Below are 21378 nucleotides of genomic sequence, written 5' to 3'. Positions count from 1 at the left end.
AATACAGTGAATATACGGACAATTTCTAAACACTATCCACACACACGTTGTATTGAATTCCAACCATCTAACAGGAGGTAACAATCCTGGACCACAGTTCACCAAAAACCATCCAAACATGTTTGATTAAAAACCAACCTTTTCAAACCGTTTGGTCAAACCAGTTCATTGGTGCACTTTGGCCCAGCGTGGGTGTCGGAACCTGTAGTTTGTTTGATCTTTCATGCACTATCCCTTAAGCGCACTGTGTATAGTATTATCAACCTTATTTCCAACTGGAAATAGCTTATTTTGAATAGTAGTATCTGTGTAGTTTCCCTTAGTACGATAGAAGTCATTACGCATCGTTCGTCATCATAAGTTATAGTTTCACCCGCATTGCCTTGTTACATTGCAAGTAAGAGCACGTTAAATAGATCAGACGATGCCAATAAGTATTTCATTTTAATGTAAAGTGTCCTTTCCCTCTAAAGGTGAATTTAATCAGTCAGGCATATAGGAAGTAAAAAAAATCACTTTGTGTTTACACGCTCTGAACTCAAGAGTTTTAGGACATACGAAATAGCATCTCAGAGTCGTTAATGACTAGTGATTCTTAAAGGTTCTTTCACGCAGTGAACGCTGTAATTTGTGTCCCCTTTTTTAGACACCATTTAAATGTGACTATTTTTTTTTTCTTATTTACTTAGCTTTGTCTTTGTATGAATATACTATAATAAAATGTAATTGCACTCAGTAAAACGTTGAGTATGGTACTGTCGGTACTGCACCCCTAGCACATGATTGGCGCGACAGTATCTCGCAGCGAGATAGACTACCCGTCTTTTTCTAATTATCTTAATAAAAGAGGGACGGGTAGTCTTATCTACCGCCAATCATGTGCTAGCCCGGCTGATCCATTTATAATGCTCGGTCTTCCAACGCCCTTCTTCCTTGACATTGTTCGTCTCACATGATTTTCCCACCGATATCTTATCGCTCACGTGTCGCTGCCACAGCCACCCATAGACACTATAGATAGTGGTTATGGTGCCTTATCGAATTTCAACATTAATTGTCTTCTCACGTTCATATTGAACTTTGCTGTTAATTGAAATGAAGATGATACCATGTATAGTTATAGATAGAAGCAAGGATCCTCTTATATTACCTAATGTTCCAAACCGTCTGGTCAGCTATTCAAGCCTTTCATATAGAAAACTACTCTTACTATTTCTTGGTTCGACAATACCAACTTGTCAGTATACTTAGAATAACGCTACGAGCGTTGCTGGGTTGAATCTGAATGTCAAAATTCCGGACGTTTCAACAGCTTAATTTCTTTGGATTTTTGTCTAAGTGTGTCCTACGTTGCATGGTTTGGTATGATAGTAGTCATCTATCAGACAGCCAAATCTGTCATCAAAATGACGAAACACTCCGTCATAAACAGGGTATTTGACTGTATTTACAATAAATAATTTTACACCATGCATTAAATAAAGCACCAAAAGATTAATAGAGAAACGTAGACAGCAGTTATTTTTAGACACAATTTCTATTTTAAAACCCGTATAAAACTATAAAGAGTAGGTAATATGATTGTTACGTCACATGCTAGTGTCATATATATTCCATATTAGCAAAATCGTTTTGACAGTTCGATTGTCAACTGATTTGACAAGTAGTCAAATACCCTATTCATAAATTCTTTTAAGGGGGCAAAATCATTGACGCCTGAATGTCGCTTTTTCCCTATAAATAAAGTGCCTATTTATGATGTTGAATAAACATCGAGCCTTGTAACTAACATGTAATTTGTATTTGTTCACATGCCGACCGCTGCGCGGCCCGCCGTTGCCCCCGACGTTGCGATTGGACACAACAGGCTCTGGTTGCGGCGGCGATGGCGACTACCAGCTGGTGCAGCATGAGGTGCTCTACTCCTCGTCCAATAGGTGAGTTAATCGACTTACTGATAGGCTGGTTATGGATTAATGTTAATTTGAATAACACTAATAATCGATATTAAACTTTCGTGAGACATATTTTAAACTGTTTAGACGACAACGGTTTCACTCACTTGAATTTGCGCGAACTCATGTGCACGAATTGCAGTCGCCGCGAGCACTCGACCCCGAGGAAGGACCCCCGAAGTCGCCAATAGCGACTAAAATTCAAGTGAGTGAAACCGTTGTCGTCTTAAACAACACTAATAATCTCAATGTTTGCCCGTTTTCGGCTAACGAAATGAAGCAATATTGTAGCTATGACATATTTGAAATTGAAACTATTGTGATACGTATTTTTGTTTAAATTATTTGTCAACTTGTACATTTGTAAAGTTTTGTGACAGGGCCCTCTGAACGTGTTCTATAGTTATCGGCAGGCACACGTTATGTAAAAACGCCTGCTATCCCTTTGAAGTCTTTGGACCATTTGGGAAACTTGACCGTAATGGGTTGAGGTTTAGGCCAAAGCTTGACAAATCAAGTCAGGCCATTTAAAAGTTCTCTAGGTGTCTGTAACAGTTTTAATTTGCTTAATGACATCTATCATAATCATATGACAGGCACCGAGATCATAGTAAGCAATTGCTCCTTTAAAGGCAAAAGGGTTACTAATGATCGGATCTACGTTTTTATCGACATAGTCACTCCTATTACTTACTACATTTGGATTTAATCATGGTTTTCGTGGTTTCAGGTACGAGGTGTTGGAGTTCCTCGGGCGAGGCACGTTCGGGCAGGTGGTGAAGTGCTGGAAGAAGGGCACCAACGAGATAGTCGCCATCAAGATCCTCAAGAACCACCCCAGCTATGCTCGCCAAGGACAAATTGAGGTCAGCATTTACTCGTTTTTAGGGTTCCGTACCCAAAGGGTAAAAACGGGACCCTATTTCTAAGACTCCGCTGTTTGTTCGTCCGTCCGTCCGTCCGTCCGTCCGTCTGTATCACCAGGCTGTATCTCACGAACCGTGATAGCTAGACAGTTGACATTTTCACAGATGATGTATTTCTGTTGCCGCTATAACAACAAATACTAAAAACAGAATAAAATAAAGATTTAAGTGGGGCTCCCATACAACAAACGTGATTTTTGACCGAAGTTAAGCAACGTCGGGCGGGGTCAGTACTTGGATGGGTGACCGTTTTTTTGCTTGTTTATTTTGTTGATGGTGCGGAACCCTCCGTGCGCGAGTCTGACTCGCGCTTGGCCGGTTTTATAAGTATATCAGGAAGTTCAGGAACCACCCAATGATTGGGATTGGGAGCAGGACCATTTCTGGGTAACTAGTTTTAAACATTATTAAATTATACAACGGGACTTAATCGCGTATCTAAGTTTTAAGATTTACCTCCGACGTTTCGAGGACGGCGTTGTCCCCGTGGTCCCGGAGAAGACTGGCTTAAGTTGACATCAGCATCGTCTAACCGCGCGAGTTTTTCGAACTACCCGCACTTGGTCTTGTTTATCCGCTTGAACGTTTTGCGCACTAGGGATGTCACTCTGTCGACATACAACACTAACGATATTCGATTTATCGACTGTCGATATTCGTTTACGCTTACATTTACTAATGACTGGATTCCATGTGGATGAGATCTTGAAACCCTCGTCCCGATTGAAATTACTATGTTTTTGATTTCAATGGCTTCCCGTACTTTCCTGCTGTAGAAATGACGATCCGTGGACAGGATTTTAGGGTTATGCAGCTCAATCCAGTGGTTTGGTCCTGACTCCAGTAAATGCTCAGCCACGGCAGACTTGTTCACCTGACGATTTTTGACAGCTGCAATATGTTCCTTAACTCTTTCTGCTATTGTGCGCTTTGTTTCTCCGATATAGGAACTACCACAACTGCAATCAATTTTGTAAACGCCAGGTGACTGATACGGAATAACGTCCTTCGGTGACCTTAGGTAAATCGAATATCGTTAGTGTTGTGTGTCGACAGAGTGACATCCCTAGTGCGCAAAACGTTCAAGCGGATAAACAAGACCAAGTGCGGGTAGTTCGAAAAACTCGCGCGGTTAGACGATGCTGATGTCAACTTAAGCCAGTCTTCTCCGAGACCACGGGGACAACGCCGTCCTCGAAACGTCGGAGGTAAATCTTAAAACTTAGATACGCGATTAAGTCCCGTTGTATAATTTAATAATGTGTAAAAATCGTGAAAGTTTAAATCAGTGTTAACTAGTTTTAAAGTATATACTGGCTCATAAGCTATTCTTAACAATATCTGTAACGTATTTTTAACGTGGCACTAACGAAACTGTAGAAACCCAAAGGCCCTTTGCGAATAGTAAGCCAAATAAGTTTAATCACATCAAAAAACTTATTTAACCAGATAATGAGATAACGTTAGGTCATAATCCCTCGCAAACATCATTAGTAAACAATAAGCTTGGCACAAACAACTCCGTTCCCGTTAAAAATAACCACGTTAATTACCTCTGATTAAGTATCATCCTAACAATACTTATAGAATTTTCCGTAGCTACATTATGGAGCTTGGCAGCGCTCCAAAGCGCTCTGTTTAAACACCAGAGTGTCTGACCATTCCTCTTGCCTCAAAATATTTACTCTCACACTGTCATCCCAAGGAATAAGATCATATGTCACTAGATGCATATGTAGATATGGCCTTTCGCCCAACGTACCCTTTAGATCAGAAGCCACTTTTAAATAACCTTATTTATACACATGCGTCCCCGATATAATTAAACCCATGCAAAGTGGGTTGCCTTTAATCAAAGAGGTTGCTTATTTTGACGCCCTATTTCATGCGCGTCACGTACTTTATTATGAATCGCGTCTAAACATAAACACGACCTAAAATTGTTTGACGTCAATTTAACTAAGAAATATCGTCTTTGAAGAGTCTCCTTAATTTTAGGAGTTTGACCCGCCGCCCACTGGTATTTATTTACAAATGTAATGGGATTTAAAGGGGAACTTAGTTTGTCAGGACATGTTTTAGTCCATACGGGTGCGCGTTCTGAATTCGCGATGAGGCGAGTTAAACGACCGGTGCGATACTTTGACCTGAGTAAATACCTAGCTGTTGATGCTATCTGAGGATACATATGCGAGTATGTACTAAATAGGCTATCGACTTTGAAAATACATGTAGAAGGGTGACTGCTACGTTAATGTCTCCAACTTAAGTACATAATTTTATTGACAATGTCACATCATTTACCGTGCGATATCGCAATTAATTCGTATTTCCTCACGCATGCGTTCTCAAAAGCCACCGTGATAAATTGAAATGTGATGAGATATCGTAGAGTATATCCAATCCAGTGTACTTTATTACTTTGAAGAAATCCCACAGACGATGGGTATCATGTTTCCGTATGACACAGCTTATTGAAAGATTATGCGATGTAGAGTTAAGAGTTTCGATTGAACTTTAGGACGATTGCCACGGATTGAGCTCTCTATTGCTATTTTAACCAAGTGTTCGTTCTGCAGGTGTCGATCCTCTCCCGGCTCTCTCAAGAGTCCGCGGACGAGTTCAACTTCGTCCGCGCGTACGAGTGTTTCCAGCACCGCTCGCACACGTGCCTCGTGTTCGAGATGCTAGAACAGAACCTGTACGACTTCCTCAAGCAGAACAAGTTCAGCCCGCTGCCGCTCAAGTACATCCGACCCATACTGCAGCAGGTGCTCACGGCGCTGCTCAAGCTAAAGGTAAGAAATCACATGTTTTATTACTGGTTCATACGTTGTAACGTATACATATATCAAATTTTATATTAAAGGAAAAAATGAAAAAGTTACGCTTCCGGCAGGACTTGAACCCGCATCCTCCACAATCTGTGTGTTGCTCTTAACCTATCCTGCGCTCTATTGCGGACAGGTATGACTGTCCATACTTGAGGCACTGCTGTGAGATGCATGTTTCTTGCAGTCCATATTATGTGTAATTTAATTTATTAATTAGGAACTAACATTAGAGTTAAGAATAAATAATGTATACTAACAAATTATATGAGTCATGTTACTTGAATTGAATAAATGAAATTAACCAATTGAGCTACGGAAGCCTACCAGGACATCGCAAATTTTTCCATTCCTTCCTTTATGCATACCCGCCTTTGGGGTGGCGTATAGCGACATCTATCGAAAAACGATTACATCTTTAGATATACATATATCGCCATACGTTCAGAAAACTCAAAAAGAAAAATATTCCTGGAAGGAATGCAATTTTTGAATACAATATTTCTTTTCTGTGTAATTTTTGGTGGGCATCACACAAGCGGCCTAAGCAAATCAGTTACTATGGACACTACTGTAACCCGTCATATCCCACGGCTCATATATGAGCCAGAACGCTTATGGGTGACGTCACACGTGGGAGTTGAGAGGCTAATCTCATCCATTCTTCAGAATTTGATGCCTCCCTAGACATGGTGTCCATAAGCAACTGCTTTCTTTGCTTATTACATTAGTTACCTACTCAGGCACATTCTTTCGTGCGCCAATTGTTTTCAAGTCTAGGGTGTTTTAATCTTCTAATTTTCTCCTTTTCCTTGCAGCAACTAGGGTTGATCCACGCGGACCTGAAGCCGGAGAACATCATGCTGGTGGAGCCGGCGCGGCAGCCCTACAGGGTCAAGGTCATCGACTTTGGCAGCGCCTCGCACGTCAGCAAGGCAGTCTGCAACACCTACCTGCAGAGTCGATACTACAGGTACATAAGTGTTTTGTTTGCCGACAAAACTTACATTTGAAGTGATTGTAGGTAGTACTACTAGTACTAGTATAGTATCTACAGCACTGGCTATCAGCAAAAGGTGCCCGTGTAAACTTAGAATTAAATTTAGAAAAGGAAGGAGTTAATTGTTCTTTGAAAATGTTCCAGAGCTCCCGAGATCATCCTGGGCCTAGCGTTCTGCGAAGCGATCGACATGTGGTCGCTCGGCTGCGTGGTGGCAGAACTGTTCCTTGGCTGGCCGCTGTACCCCGGCTCCTCGGAGTACGACCAGATCCGGTACATCTCGCAGACGCAGGGCCTGCCCACCGAGCACATGCTGAACAGGTCAGTGACCCTAGTGTTACATAGACATGTGGTCGCTCGGCTGCGTGGTGGCAGAACTGTTCCTGGGCTGGCCGCTGTACCCCGGCTCCTCGGAGTACGACCAGATCCGGTACATCTCGCAGACGCAGGGCCTGCCCACCGAGCACATGCTGAACAGGTGAGTGACTCTAGTGTTACATAGACATGTGGTCGCTCGGCTGCGTGGTGGCAGAACTGTTCCTTGGCTGGCCGCTGTACCCCGGCTCCTCGGAGTACGACCAGATCCGGTACATCTCGCAGACGCAGGGCCTGCCCACCGAGCACATGCTGAACAGGTCAGTGACCCTAGTGTTACATAGACATGTGGTCGCTCGGCTGCGTGGTGGCAGAACTGTTCCTGGGCTGGCCGCTGTACCCCGGCTCCTCGGAGTACGACCAGATCCGGTACATCTCGCAGACGCAGGGCCTGCCCACCGAGCACATGCTGAACAGGTGAGTGACTCTAGTGTTACATAGACATGTGGTCGCTCGGCTGCGTGGTGGCAGAACTGTTCCTTGGCTGGCCGCTGTACCCCGGCTCCTCGGAGTACGACCAGATCCGGTACATCTCGCAGACGCAGGGCCTGCCCACCGAGCACATGCTGAACAGGTGAGTGAGTCTAGTGTTACATAGACATGTGGTCGCTCGGCTGCGTGGTGGCAGAACTGTTCCTTGGCTGGCCGCTGTACCCCGGCTCCTCGGAGTACGACCAGATCCGGTACATCTCGCAGACGCAGGGCCTGCCCACCGAGCACATGCTGAACAGGTGAGTGACTCTAGTGTCACATAGACATGTGGTCGCTCGGCTGCGTGGTGGCAGAACTGTTCCCGGGCCCTCAAGAGCGTACGAATGCAATATAAATACAGCAATCCGAAAATGATGCTTAACAGTTTGGTCATAATCTTGCGTAGTTGAATTTGGTTGTGCGGCGTTACATTATCTTTTTATATTTTAGTTTTTTAATGACATTTAAATAACATTGCCCGTAACAATGGATCCATGATTGCATTAGAATTTCAATTAATCTTTGTATTATAAATGAATTGTCTGCCTGAGGAAAACGCTACTTGATATTTGTGTGTACAAAATAATCCCCGTCAGTATAACCGAATCACAGCTATTTATAAGGTAGCAAATAAGGAAATGTATTTTGAGGAAAAATAACAAAAGTAACTCTAGAACCTGCAAATTATAATGACTTTAAAGCTTGCCTTGCACAGTATGTGAATATTTGTGCAATTTGTACTTGTTGCTAATCGTCGGTTGCTAACCAAAATTCAGTAAGTAATTCGTACCTAATTAAATTAAAACTCGTGACTCTATATCTTTAATCACGGTAAATTTAGTAGTTTTGTTACGAACTGAAAGTATATGTAACTGCTTCTAATAATTTATGTTTTGTTTACAACCTCTGTACAATTGTGTTCACTTATTATGGTTTCATAATTAACTTTTGCAGCCATTTCCAAATTGCCGGCAAATGTTTTTGTCTTTGTCATCATCAAAATACGCTCAATAATTTATAAGTACGCTACCATATAACATTTCTGCACCGGATTAAAATGTAAATGTCACGTTACTCACGTTTCAAAAGTCTGTCACTTGCCAACTCGGCGCAATGTTATCTTACACGCACTGTAACATTCTTGATCCAAACAAATTGTGAGTTTAAATTTTAAATTGCAGTGCGTCAAAAACGGCCAAGTTCTTCTACCGCGACGTGGACAGCACGTACCCGTTCTGGCGGCTGAAGACGCCCGAGGAGCACGAGCTGGAGACCGGCATCAAGAGCAAGGAGGCCAGGAAGTACATCTTCAACTGCCTCGACGACATCGGACAGGTACGTACACCACCCTGCTGATGCCAGCAGTACAAATGACACCAGACATGAAGTCACTTCGGAACATAGCGAAACTTCTAGACTTCTGGCGCGTTCTGTACCATACTCAACATCAGCTGGAAATGGGCATCAAGAGCAAGGAGGCCAGGAAGTACATCTTCAACTGCCTCGACGACATCGGACAGGTACGTACACCACCCTGCTGATGCCAGCAGTACAAATGACACCAGACATGAAGTCACTTCAGAACATAGCGAAACTTCTAGACTTCTGGCGCGTTCTGTATCATACTCAACATCAGCTGGAAACGGGCATCAAGAGCAAGGAGGCCAGGAAGTACATCTTCAACTGCCTCGACGACATCGGACAGGTACGTACACCACCCTGCTGATGCCAGCAGTACAAATGACACCAGACATGAAGTCACTTCAGAACATAGCGAAACTTCTAGACTTCTGGCGCGTTCTGTACCCTACTCAACATCAGCTGGAAACGGGCATCAAGAGCAAGGAGGCCAGGAAGTACATCTTCAACTGCCTCGATAACATCGGACAGGTACGTACACCTCGCTGCTGATAAGCCAGCAGTACAAATGACACCAGACATGAAGTCACTTCAGAACATAGCGAAACTTCTAGACGTGTGGCGCGTTCTGTACCATACTCAACATCAGCTGGAAACGGGCATCAAGAGCAAGGAGGCCAGGAAGTACATCTTCAAGTGCCTCGACGACATCGGACAGGTGCGTACCCCACCCTGCTGAAAAGCCAGCAGTACAAATGACACCAGACATGAAGTCACTTCAGAACATAGCGAAACTTCTAGACTTCTGGCGCGTTCTGTACCATACTCAACATCAGCTGGAAACGGGCATCAAGAGCAAGGAGGCCAGGAAGTACATCTTCAAGTGCCTCGACGACATCGGACAGGTGCGTACCCCACCCTGCTGAAAAGCCAGCAGTACAAATGACACCAGACATGAAGTCACTTCAGAACATAGCGAAACTTCTAGACTTCTGGCGCGTTCTGTACCATACTCAACATCAGCTGGAAACGGGCATCAAGAGCAAGGAGGCCAGGAAGTACATCTTCAAGTGCCTCGACGACATCGGACAGGTGCGTACCCCACCCTGCTGAAAAGCCAGCAGTACAAATGACACCAGACATGAAGTCACTTCAGAATATAGCGAAACTTCTAGACTTCTGGCGCGTTCTGTACCATACTCAACATCAGCTGGAAACGGGCATCAAGAGCAAGGAGGCCAGGAAGTACATCTTCAACTGCCTCGACGACATCGGACAGGTACGTACACCTCGCTGCTGAAAAGCCAGCAGTACAAATTACACCAGACATGAAGTCACTTCAGAACATAGCGAAACTTCTAGACTTCTGGCGCGTTCTGTACCATACTCAACATCAGCTGGAAACGGGCATCAAGAGCAAGGAGGCCAGGAAGTACATCTTCAACTGCCTCGACGACATCGGACAGGTACGTACACCACCCTGCTGATGCCAGCAGTACAAATGACACCAGACATGAAGTCACTTCAGAACATAGCGAAACTTCTAGACTTCTGGCGCGTTCTGTACCATACTCAACATCAGCTGGAAACGGGCATCAAGAGCAAGGAGGCCAGGAAGTACATCTTCAACTGCCTCGACGACATCGGACAGGTACGTACACCACCCTGCTGATGTCAGCAGTACAAATGACACCAGACACTTGGTCATTTTAGAACAGCGAAATATACGGGGTTTACAGATGTAATGAATAATCTAACGTCGTATGTTTACGGAAACACGAACGCGAACGTGTTTTGTCGGTCTCACAAAAAGTACTACGTGCGCAGTACGCAGAAGATCCCGCTTTCATAGCAGCTCGTTTTTGGTGACCATGTAATCCGTGCCAAGTTCCATCTACAATCAAAACGGCTTATCGGAATCTCCTGGGAATTTACGAATATGTATAGCCAAGGGAATGAGATTGTTGATGAATGACCCAAAATTCATACTATAATCGTGTGTACGTTGGTAGGGCAGAAAATTGCCTGCTTCTATGCAAAAATGCCACGGTCCCTGATATTAAAAGTATTTCTGGTTATCTCCTCGTCTAGCAAGTATGCTCGGACACGCGAGGGTTCATTTGTAACTAAGTTAATGTATTCGTATGTTATTTCAGGTTAATGTGCCAACGGATCTAGAAGGCGGCCAACTCTTGGCCGAGAAGGCGGACAGAAGGGAATTCATAGATTTACTCAAGAGAATGCTCACTATGGATCAGGTTAGTAATGGATCAGGTTCATAAATTGGAAGTTATCGGCAAGAGTCCCTTTTGTTATTTAAATTTGACTTCGTGCAATGTATATAAATATTATTCTTTGAACACTTGTACAGATGTTTTATGTTTTCCCAAATGTACAACTATTTATATCGTACTGATTAAATAAGCTTTATACGTCGAATTATCACTTATATGTTAGACGATGCCGACTCAATTGGTTGAAATCGGTTGTATTTTAAATAATAATGGTATACAATAAATGTCAGGAACGAAGGATCACCCCGGGCGAGGCGCTGAACCACGCCTTCGTGACACTCGCACACCTTGTGGACTACGCGCACTGCAACAACGTCAAGGCGTCCGTGCAAATGATGGAGGTACATACATATAACTATTATTAAATAAAATAAATAAATATTAATGGACATTTTTACACAAATTGACTAAACCCCACGGTAAGCTCAAGAAGGCTTGTGTTGTGGGTACTCAGACAACGATAGATATAATATACAAATACTTAAATACATAGAAAACAACCATGACTCAGGAACAAATATCTGTGCTCATCACACAAATAAATGCCCTTACTGGGATTCGAACCCAGGACCGCGGCTTCACAGGCAGGCATTATTGTTTTGTTAAGGAGATTTTTGACAGAAGTACCACTAAAAAGTATTTTATTTTTGGACATTTAAATATGTATGTTGTCCGGGGATTTCACTGAAACATTCGGGAATTTCACAACGGATATTCAGAACTGCAAATAACACCCCAAATAGGTCTGATACATAATGAATTACATTAATTATAATTACCGATTTCATTAAAATGGGGTACATTCGGCCTTAAGAGTATAAATACTTTTCTGTAGGGTAGGCAAAGACGTTACTGACAATTTCTAAGGGTGGTCAGTCAGTCTGTTAAAATCTTGGTCCAATGTGTATATGCATCTCACCTTTTGCTTGATGAGCGAGTGAGACGCAATGCACATTGGAGAAAGAAATTGGATAGGTGGAATACCACCCTTAAATCCGTAACTGAGAGGAGGACTGTAAGTCCATTTTTTTTGTGATTTTCGGTTTTTTACAGTATCGTACATAATTTCTGATGCTCCATCGATCCATAAAACTTATATATCGAAACTATATTTATCGATAATACTACCAATTCGAAGTTTTTCAAATGCATTTTACTGTAAGTTATAACCCTCTGGGAAACATTTTGATGTGAGTGAAATACAGTAAAATGCTACTAGGTTCATTTTAAGGTATGTCCAGAGAGTTTACGGTTCTGAGTGCACATACACTATAATGCTAGGCATATTGTAAGGCATTTTACTGTATGTCCTGACTAAAATTAAAATTTCCATATTATTATAATCAGTTTAAGTTTATTACAATGGTCATTTGCATTTAAACGGACTCGTTATTGTTATAAAAATGATATTACAGTATTTTCAATCACGTTAAGGATCTTTAATATTACTGTAACTCCTCGAGTTTGAAATAAGCTTAGAAGCAGAATACTGTATGTGGGGTAGTTTTTTAGTTTTATTGAAAAATATATCTTATAAGTACAAAATGATGATAACTCGAAAGTAACACATAATAATGTCAAATATATTTACTGTTGATTAATTTAAAAAACTGTGACACAAACCTCTTGTGTCATTTTATGTTGTTCGAAAATCCTTGTAACACAAACTTTGACATAAAATCGCTTCTCCTGTAAAATTACTAAAATGGCACTTACAGTGTTATGCCTCTCAGGTACGGAAATCCTACCTTGACATTAAGAGTTGGTAGGTATGTCTTGCAATCTGTTTCCATGTCTGAGCATGTATAATAGGCTACATGACTAATTTTTTTTATGGTATCAATCGATCGGGTTTGTTTTTAGGATCAAATGTCTATATGGGACCCATTGCATTAAAGTAACACAAAAGTCTGAAATTGTAGTCAAAGTCCGACAGTCGCACTTCACTCGCGAAACGCCCTATACAAAACGGCCAGAGGCCGTGACGTCATCGCCCATCTTGTAGTATGGACAAAATAAGAAAATTGCGTTTTTGTCGGTGAAATATTGCGTTTATGTATATAGTTGCTATACAATATTTTTTTGTATGAAATGTAAGGAATCGAATGGTACCCTTACTTTCGTCGTTTTTGGAAGTTAAAAAAAAACTTAAATTTTGAAACTTTCAGGTCCTGTAATTTTGTAATTTTTCAATATTTTATTTTAACGTCCACATTATTGTGATAAATTGCTCGTTTGCTATATATATTACTAGATTTTGTTATAAAATTCAACATGTGTCATCATCCCTATTTCAGGTGTGCCGGCGGTCGGGCAGCGGGCCGGGCGGGGTGGGGGTGGGGGTGGGGGGGGAGTACGTGGGGGGCGTGGTGGCGCCCGCCGCCGCGCCCTCCGCGCACCACCTGGCGCTCACCATCAACCAGCAGCGCCTGCCGCCGCAGCCCTACGACAACCTGGTAAGTGCCTACCTTACTCTAAAGCCTTGGCCAAACACAGAGCGCGACGCAGCGCCGCGTCCGCGCCGCGTGATGCCAACGCGATGACTGTTCAAACAGGGCGCGCGCGGACCGCGCTCTCAACACGCCCTCATCGTGCGCGCGAACGCGGCGCGGCCGCGCGCCACCGCTCGCTGCCTAACGTCCGATCCGACTGATGTGACCCAGCGCGACGCGGCGGCCCGCCGCGTCTCGCCGCGTCCGCGCGGCGCGGGGCGTGATACCGGCGGGACGCAGTCTGTTTGACGTCGGCAACCTGTTAGCATGTGCCGCGGTCGCGCGACGCGAACGCGGCGCTGCGTCGCGCTCTGTGTCTGGCCAAGCCTTAACAGTTGTTGTTAGGCGTCTATGTGTTTGTTATCTAGTAGTAGTAGTAGTATGGCGATCGTTCAACTCATCGACGACGTCTTTCTTGATAATTTTTGTTGGTGTTATACTCCGAAGAATATTTCTCTGCGATTCGCTCGGATTCCTTTTTAACACTGAAACCCAACGCTATAAATGACACCCGAAATTTAAAATATAATTTATATTTGTTTTCCAGTACCAGCTATATCAAGGTGGCCGCGTGGCGGTAAGCGGTGCGCGACAATATGCGACGCGAGCTGCGGAACCCTTCCCGCACCAGTTTGTGTCATCCATCCTGTGTCCCCCCGCCTATCAGGTCAGTAATCTACTTCTTGTCCACTTTAACACGTTTGCTAGTGATATCCACGACTTTTGTTTCAAATTGAATGACAAGTCTTTACTAATAGTCGAATCTTCGATGAATGTGTTCGATGTAGTAAAGTCTATTTTTTTATTCGGTAGACTAAAATGACATTTCATATTATGAAATGACACATGATGTTCATACTATGAAATGTCATTTCAGTCTACCGAATAAAAAAATAGACTTTATTTAGTAGTTATCTGTCTTAATTCTATAGAAAAACAAAGAGCGATTATTATAAGCTAAATCATTGCAGACGTAAAGTGTCATTCAATAGAACTTGCTAACTATGTAAACAAATCCCCATACTAAAACTGACACTGAATGTCAATTTACTAGTAACTTTTGTTTACATAGTTAGCAAGTTCTATTGAATGACACTTTAATGTATAACCCATTTCTCTACTCATTTAATTGATTGAGTTCAGTGGAATGATCAGAATTCATTACATTAAAAACAATGTAAGATTACTTTGCCATTTGAATATTTCATGTTTATTATTATACATAGCGTGGGACTGTATCGTCAGGTGACAACTAAAACTCCCAGATGGCACAAAAAAAATCAACCTTGTTTTATAAATATGTAGTACGGTTCACTCTTGAATTTTTGGTAGTATATTTTTTTGGTTGTCACATGACGATAAGTATCCAAATCTGCACGAAAGTATTGTATTCTTGTGAAAATCAGAACCAACCCTTCGATTTTTTGTATGTACCTGAGGGAACCAGATACGTGCGCAAATCTTTAGAATTTAGTTTTGTTATAGTGCAGCACTGATTCAAACCAGGGATGTTGCGGATGCCGATTTTTTGACATCCGCGGATGCGGATTTTTAAAGGCTCACATCCGCGGATGCGGATGCGGATGCGGATGTCAAGATAGTACCATAAAAAACGTCAAATATTACATTTTAGTCATTTTTATTTCAAAAAACCGGCCAAGTGCGAGTCGGACTCGCGTTCCAAGGGTTCCGTACATTAAGTTCCACTCACGCTTGACTGCTCATTTCTAATAGGTTTTTTTGGTTAATGACTAAATGACCTAGCAGTCTAGCACTTACGCCGATGCTAAGACGTTCCTCTACCGACCTGTTTCACATCCGCATCCGCATTAAATCCGCATCGATTTTATGCGGATGCGGATGCGGACGTTGAAAATACTGCGGAAGTTCCGCAGTTGCGGATATTCGCAACATCCCTGATTCAAACGTACCCCCTAGGTGCAGCAACTAGCAGCGGCGGCGGCAGCAGCGGCCGCAGCACACCACCAGCACGGCGTGGGCGGCGTGGGCGTGGGCGTGGGCGGCGTGGGCGACGTGGGCGAGTGGCGCGCGCCGCTCATCGTGGAGCCCGCGCCGCTGCCCGAGCCCGACGTGTGGGACTTCCACCCCCACCATCTGCACCACCATCCGCACAAGAGGTTAGCGACCCAGCTTTTACTTCGACCATAGAGAAAAAAATACATAGAGAGCTCACTCCATACATCAGTTCAGACTATTAATTTCAGTGTCTACATCTATTGTCAAGTAGCAGTACTGATAGTTCCGCTATTCGATGCTAGATGCTAATAGTCTTTTTGGTACTAAAACTGATGTATGGAGTGAGCACTCTATGTATTTTTTTCTCTATGCTTCGACTAAGGCCCACTTGCACCATCACCCTAACCCGGGTTTAAGCGGTTAAACCGTTAACCTAGTGTCAAATTGTACTGGTAACCATGGTAACCCCGGGTTTAACTGGTCAACCCCGAGTTAGTGGGAGGGGGCAAGTGGCTCTAAGATATAATCGGCGAGGGCATATTCACTTCGGCGTCACGTCACTCGTTTGTACTAATTCGCACGGAACGCACGGTTTTTAGGGTTCCGTACCCAAAGGGTAAAAACGGGACCCTATTACTAAGACTCCGCTGTCCGTCCGTCCGTCCGTCCGTCCGTCCGTCCGTCCGTCCGTCCGTCCGTCCGTCCGTCTGTCACCAGACTGTATCTCACGAACCGTGATAGCTAGACAGTTGAAATTTTCACAGATGATGTATTTCTGTTGCCGCTATAACAACAAATACTAAAAACAGAATAAAATAAAGATTTAAGTGGGGCTCCCATACAACAAACGTGATTTTTGATCGAAGTTAAGCAACGTCGGGCGGGGTCAGTACTTGGATGGGTGACCGTTTTTTTGCTTGTTTTCTATTTTTTGTTGATGGTGCGGAACCCTCCGTGCGCGAGTCCGACTCGCACTTGGCCGGTTTTTTAAGTGACCTTCGAATGAGACCCGCGTTCCTTAGGGTGGTATTCCATCTGTTCAATTTCATTTTGGGTCTATCGACTGGATCTAGGTATGGAGAATGATTGCTTTGTCCGATGTGTATTTTGTCTCACATTTTGATTTATGAGAGAGTGAGACGCAATGACATTGGACCAAGATATTGGACAGATGGAATAGCACCCTTAGCCGCTGCCCATGTGACACGGGGCAAAAGGAACCATGATGCGTACAGCTTGCGCTACTGTGGGTTTCTGCAATTGTTCCGATGTTTAACGATTATTTAACGTAGGCGAATGTTACATACAAGTTTGTCCTACACATTTTATCTATTATCCTAAAAATACTACCGGATAAAAACATCGAATACAGATCCATGCGTCGCAACTAGAATTTATTTTTTATTAATTTAAAGTAGACTCACTTACTATTATACCTATACGTTCCTGTAATAAACGTTGCGTACCTCATATAAGAAATAGAAGCTTCTATTTGTAATAATTTGAGCAGTAAGACATATAATTTTGTTAAAATTCTCGTTAAATTATATTAATAATCAAGGACTTACATTCAGTCACGAATGATAAGAAAGGCCGTAAACGTATATCCAATTTGCCTTATCTTTTTAATTCTTGGATTTCTATAACATATGTTACACCCCCAAACATACTAGTAACGTAATCTATACAACTAGTATGCTCCAGTATGTATTAGGAATCCTACTTACCTATAAACGTACCTACGATGTTCTACATCGTCAGGGTTGTCAACAGATCGACAAAGCAGCAGACGAGCGCGGTGGCCCACTACCAGCCGCATCACCAAACACACCAATACAGGTGCCGACCCTAATTTAGCTGTACACTTTCAGTTTCACCCATCTTCATACCCCATCCCTTGTGTGTGCTCTGTGTTTGTGATGTTGCGTCATTATAAGGATTTATTTGAGTTCTTACACGTATTTATATCATTGTAAAAATCCAAACGAATAGACCTACAAACAGAAAGACAGTCAAGTCCGAATGAAATAACTCTGAATTCCTGTGGACAATAATTAACGGCTTATGTAAATTTAAGCAATGGTTTTATCACACAGGTTAATAGAAAATGAGTACCCCTTTATGCGAATAAGGGTTCAATCAGAAAATTAGGATTTATGGCCCTTACTTTGAGTGTGTCTACAGGAGAGACGTGAACATAATTGACGTGTGACCCAACTGTCCATAATATGATTTAGTTGATTTACGCTATTAAATCAATAATTTAACTGTACATTCGCACTTGTGGTAGTCGCGAAATATTTTGTGCCGTAGCCATTCTTGATCGTAGTCTATTGTATCGGTATTTTGGTTATTGACGTAAAAAATATGCCTATAAAAAAAATGTCAAACAGCCATGCTACCATTTACCTTTAATTGTTCCTTCTTAACAGCTCTACAAATATAATTGTATTTTACTTTTATATGTTAATATTTTAAGTTTTTTTACACCATAGCTAACATAATTTTGAAATTAGTTGGAGTGTATTTTAGAACAAAAAAAACGTGTAAAAAGTTAGGTAAAGCAGTAAGTCCACCGAGTTAGTGCACTTTTTTCGGGCCATATACGTATGTGATATACTTATACGAATGATTCGTATTTATTTGTTTTGTTCGTAGTTGGAAACAAGTTTCGGCCAAAGATTTAAAAAAACTTCCAATCATCAATTGCGACGTTTTGTGCAAAACTTATCGCGTTGTCGTTTGTCAATAAGGATGAGAAACTACCCTTATGACAACTGACATTTAGCTTGCAAACGACACAAATATACCTACAGCAAAGAAGTGTTATTTTCTGTTATCATTTGATCATATATTATGACTGTGTTTGATTTTTCAAAACCACTTTATTTTAATAATCGTTTACTACAACCCAGTTTAGTACTAGTAGAGCTTATTTTAACAAAGTTTAAGTTTAAGAAGCTTAGATGAATTTACCCAGTAATAGACCCATGAATAACCTTTATATAGCTGGTCAACCAAATCTTGTCAGTAAAAAAAGGCGCGAAATTCAAATTTTCTATGGGACGATATCCCTTCGCGCCTACATTTTTCAAATTTGCCGCCTTTTTCTACTGTCAAGATCTGGTTTACCAAGTATATTAATGTGTAACTGTTGTACAGTATGGCGAGCAGTGGGGGCAAGAAGGAGCCGACTCAGCTGTCGCCCGTGAAGAAGCGAGTGAAGGAGGGCACGCCGCCCTCGCGGCACAACAGGCATACGCACGAACAGAACACGTGAGTAGAATATATAATGTGTTACTGTACAGTATGGGAGCAGTGGGGGCAAGGAGCCGACTCAGCTGTCGCCCGTGAAGAAGCGAGTGAAGGAGGGCACGCCGCCCTCGCGGCACAACAGGCATACGCACGAACAGAACACGTGAGTAGAATATATAATGTGTTACTGTACAGTATGGGAGCAGTGGGGGCAAGGAGCCGACTCAGCTGTCGCCCGTGAAGAAGCGAGTGAAGGAGGGCACGCCGCCCTCGCGGCACAACAGGCATACGCACGAACAGAACACGTGAGTAGAATATATAATGTGTTACTGTACAGTATGGGAGCAGTGGGGGCAAGGAGCCGACTCAGCTGTCGCCCGTGAAGAAGCGAGTGAAGGAGGGCACGCCGCCCTCGCGGCACAACAGGCATACGCACGAACAGAACACGTGAGTAGAATATATAATGTGTTACTGTACAGTATGGGAGCAGTGGGGGCAAGGAGCCGACTCAGCTGTCGCCCGTGAAGAAGCGAGTGAAGGAGGGCACGCCGCCCTCGCGGCACAACAGGCATACGCACGAACAGAACACGTGAGTAGAATATATAATGTGTTACTGTACAGTATGGGAGCAGTGGGGGCAAGGAGCCGACTCAGCTGTCGCCCGTGAAGAAGCGAGTGAAGGAGGGCACGCCGCCCTCGCGGCACAACAGGCATACGCACGAACAGAACACGTGAGTAGAATATATAATGTGTTACTGTACAGTATGGGAGCAGTGGGGGCAAGGAGCCGACTCAGCTGTCGCCCGTGAAGAAGCGAGTGAAGGAGGGCACGCCGCCCTCGCGGCACAACAGGCATACGCACGAACAGAACACGTGAGTAGAATATATAATGTGTTACTGTACAGTATGGGAGCAGTGGGGGCAAGGAGCCGACTCAGCTGTCGCCCGTGAAGAAGCGAGTGAAGGAGGGCACGCCGCCCTCGCGGCACAACAGGCATACGCACGAACAGAACACGTGAGTAGAATATATAATGTGTTACTGTACAGTATGGGAGCAGTGGGGGCAAGGAGCCGACTCAGCTGTCGCCCGTGAAGAAGCGAGTGAAGGAGGGCACGCCGCCCTCGCGGCACAACAGGCATACGCACGAACAGAACACGTGAGTAGAATATATAATGTGTTACTGTACAGTATGGGAGCAGTGGGGGCAAGGAGCCGACTCAGCTGTCGCCCGTGAAGAAGCGAGTGAAGGAGGGCACGCCGCCCTCGCGGCACAACAGGCATACGCACGAACAGAACACGTGAGTAGAATGCGATCAAATGTTACGCGCAAAAATATTATATGCAAATAGGGTATTTTGATCGAATTAATTTCTTTTTCGAACTGTCAATATGTTTAGATACTCGTACAATGGAATTTATATGAAAAACAGAACAGAGAGAAAAATGTTTGCCCTTTGTATGGAGGGTTGGCTGACTTGGACAACTCTCCGTCAAAAAAAAAGTCTACTTTTTTCTAATCAGAACACTATACCGAATATGCCTTTAAACGGATCCCCACCTTTTTTTGTTATTTTTTGTATATTTGATATAACCATTGTTTATGGGCAGGCATTTTTTTGAAGTGAAAACTTCTTTAGCGGCGCTGTGCACTTTTTGTGATGGGGAAAAAAATGTTAAACTCGTAACAGGTGTCACGAGACCGTAAGACGGACACGTGACCTGATCGAAAAACTGTTACTTCAATGTTATTGAGTTTTTCTTTATTGATTTAAATGCAATCTAGTGAGTTTCGCTCTGACTGGTATTAATATAACTCGAGTACTAACAGTGATGTGCTTAGGGGTTTCAAGTAATGCGACGAAATAACGCTAACGTTAACCTCAATTATATATAGTGCTGCAGACATTTTGCTATAGTGATTGAGTTTTCACTTCTGCCGGCACTCCCTGAGTGCAACCCGCTTTTTTTATATAAACGGGATTTATTTAAGTTAACTCACATTTATAGACGGGTCTAACGCGAAATTTATTCAATTACCTTTACGGTATATAAAGGTAATTGAATAAATTTCGCGTTAGACCCGTCTATAAATGTGAGTTAATATGTGTTCAAAACGCGAAGGTTTTAAATTTTATTCAAGTTGATTGTTTTGTGATGATGCATACTTTGTCGCAGAAGCAACATCGGCGGCGGGCGAGCGTCTTGGGGCTCGGGCGGCGCTGGCGCGACCGCGGGCCCGGCGGCGGCGGCGGCGACGGGCGCGGCGCACACCATCACCATCCGCGACACGCCGTCGCCCGCCGTGTCCGTCATCACCATCTCCGACGACGACGACGACGACGGAAACGGCGCGCACAAGCCCGCGCCCGCGCCCGTCACACACAACAGAGGTTACTGTCTATTCTGCCCTCCTAAGCCAAGTAGCGCTATCTCAAAAACAAA

The 21378-nt window shown here is 43.3% G+C and overlaps 1 protein-coding gene across 1 annotated transcript in view; it reads left to right on the top strand.

Annotated features, from left to right (window-relative positions):
* Positions 1–21378, top strand: part of LOC134654815 (uncharacterized) — a 184031-nt gene that overhangs the window by 153666 nt on the left and 8987 nt on the right. The window contains exons 5-27 of the mRNA XM_063510286.1: positions 1868–1937; positions 2686–2821; positions 5461–5679; positions 6531–6685; positions 6857–7033; positions 8740–8893; positions 11074–11175; positions 11442–11552; positions 13509–13667; positions 14251–14370; positions 15642–15841; positions 17454–17519; positions 18843–18956; positions 19000–19098; positions 19142–19240; positions 19284–19382; positions 19426–19524; positions 19568–19666; positions 19710–19808; positions 19852–19950; positions 19994–20092; positions 20136–20234; positions 21112–21326. Of these exons, the coding sequence (XP_063366356.1) occupies positions 1868–1937; positions 2686–2821; positions 5461–5679; positions 6531–6685; positions 6857–7033; positions 8740–8893; positions 11074–11175; positions 11442–11552; positions 13509–13667; positions 14251–14370; positions 15642–15841; positions 17454–17519; positions 18843–18956; positions 19000–19098; positions 19142–19240; positions 19284–19382; positions 19426–19524; positions 19568–19666; positions 19710–19808; positions 19852–19950; positions 19994–20092; positions 20136–20234; positions 21112–21326 (2889 nt within the window). The remainder of the gene's footprint in view (positions 1–1867; positions 1938–2685; positions 2822–5460; positions 5680–6530; positions 6686–6856; positions 7034–8739; positions 8894–11073; positions 11176–11441; positions 11553–13508; positions 13668–14250; positions 14371–15641; positions 15842–17453; positions 17520–18842; positions 18957–18999; positions 19099–19141; positions 19241–19283; positions 19383–19425; positions 19525–19567; positions 19667–19709; positions 19809–19851; positions 19951–19993; positions 20093–20135; positions 20235–21111; positions 21327–21378) is intronic.

Source organism: Cydia amplana, chromosome 15 (assembly GCF_948474715.1).
Source record: "Cydia amplana chromosome 15, ilCydAmpl1.1, whole genome shotgun sequence".
NCBI classification, from domain to species: Eukaryota; Metazoa; Arthropoda; class Insecta; order Lepidoptera; family Tortricidae; genus Cydia; species Cydia amplana.
Note: the sequence above shows the minus strand (reverse complement) of the source record. Positions and strands in the feature narration are given on the sequence as shown.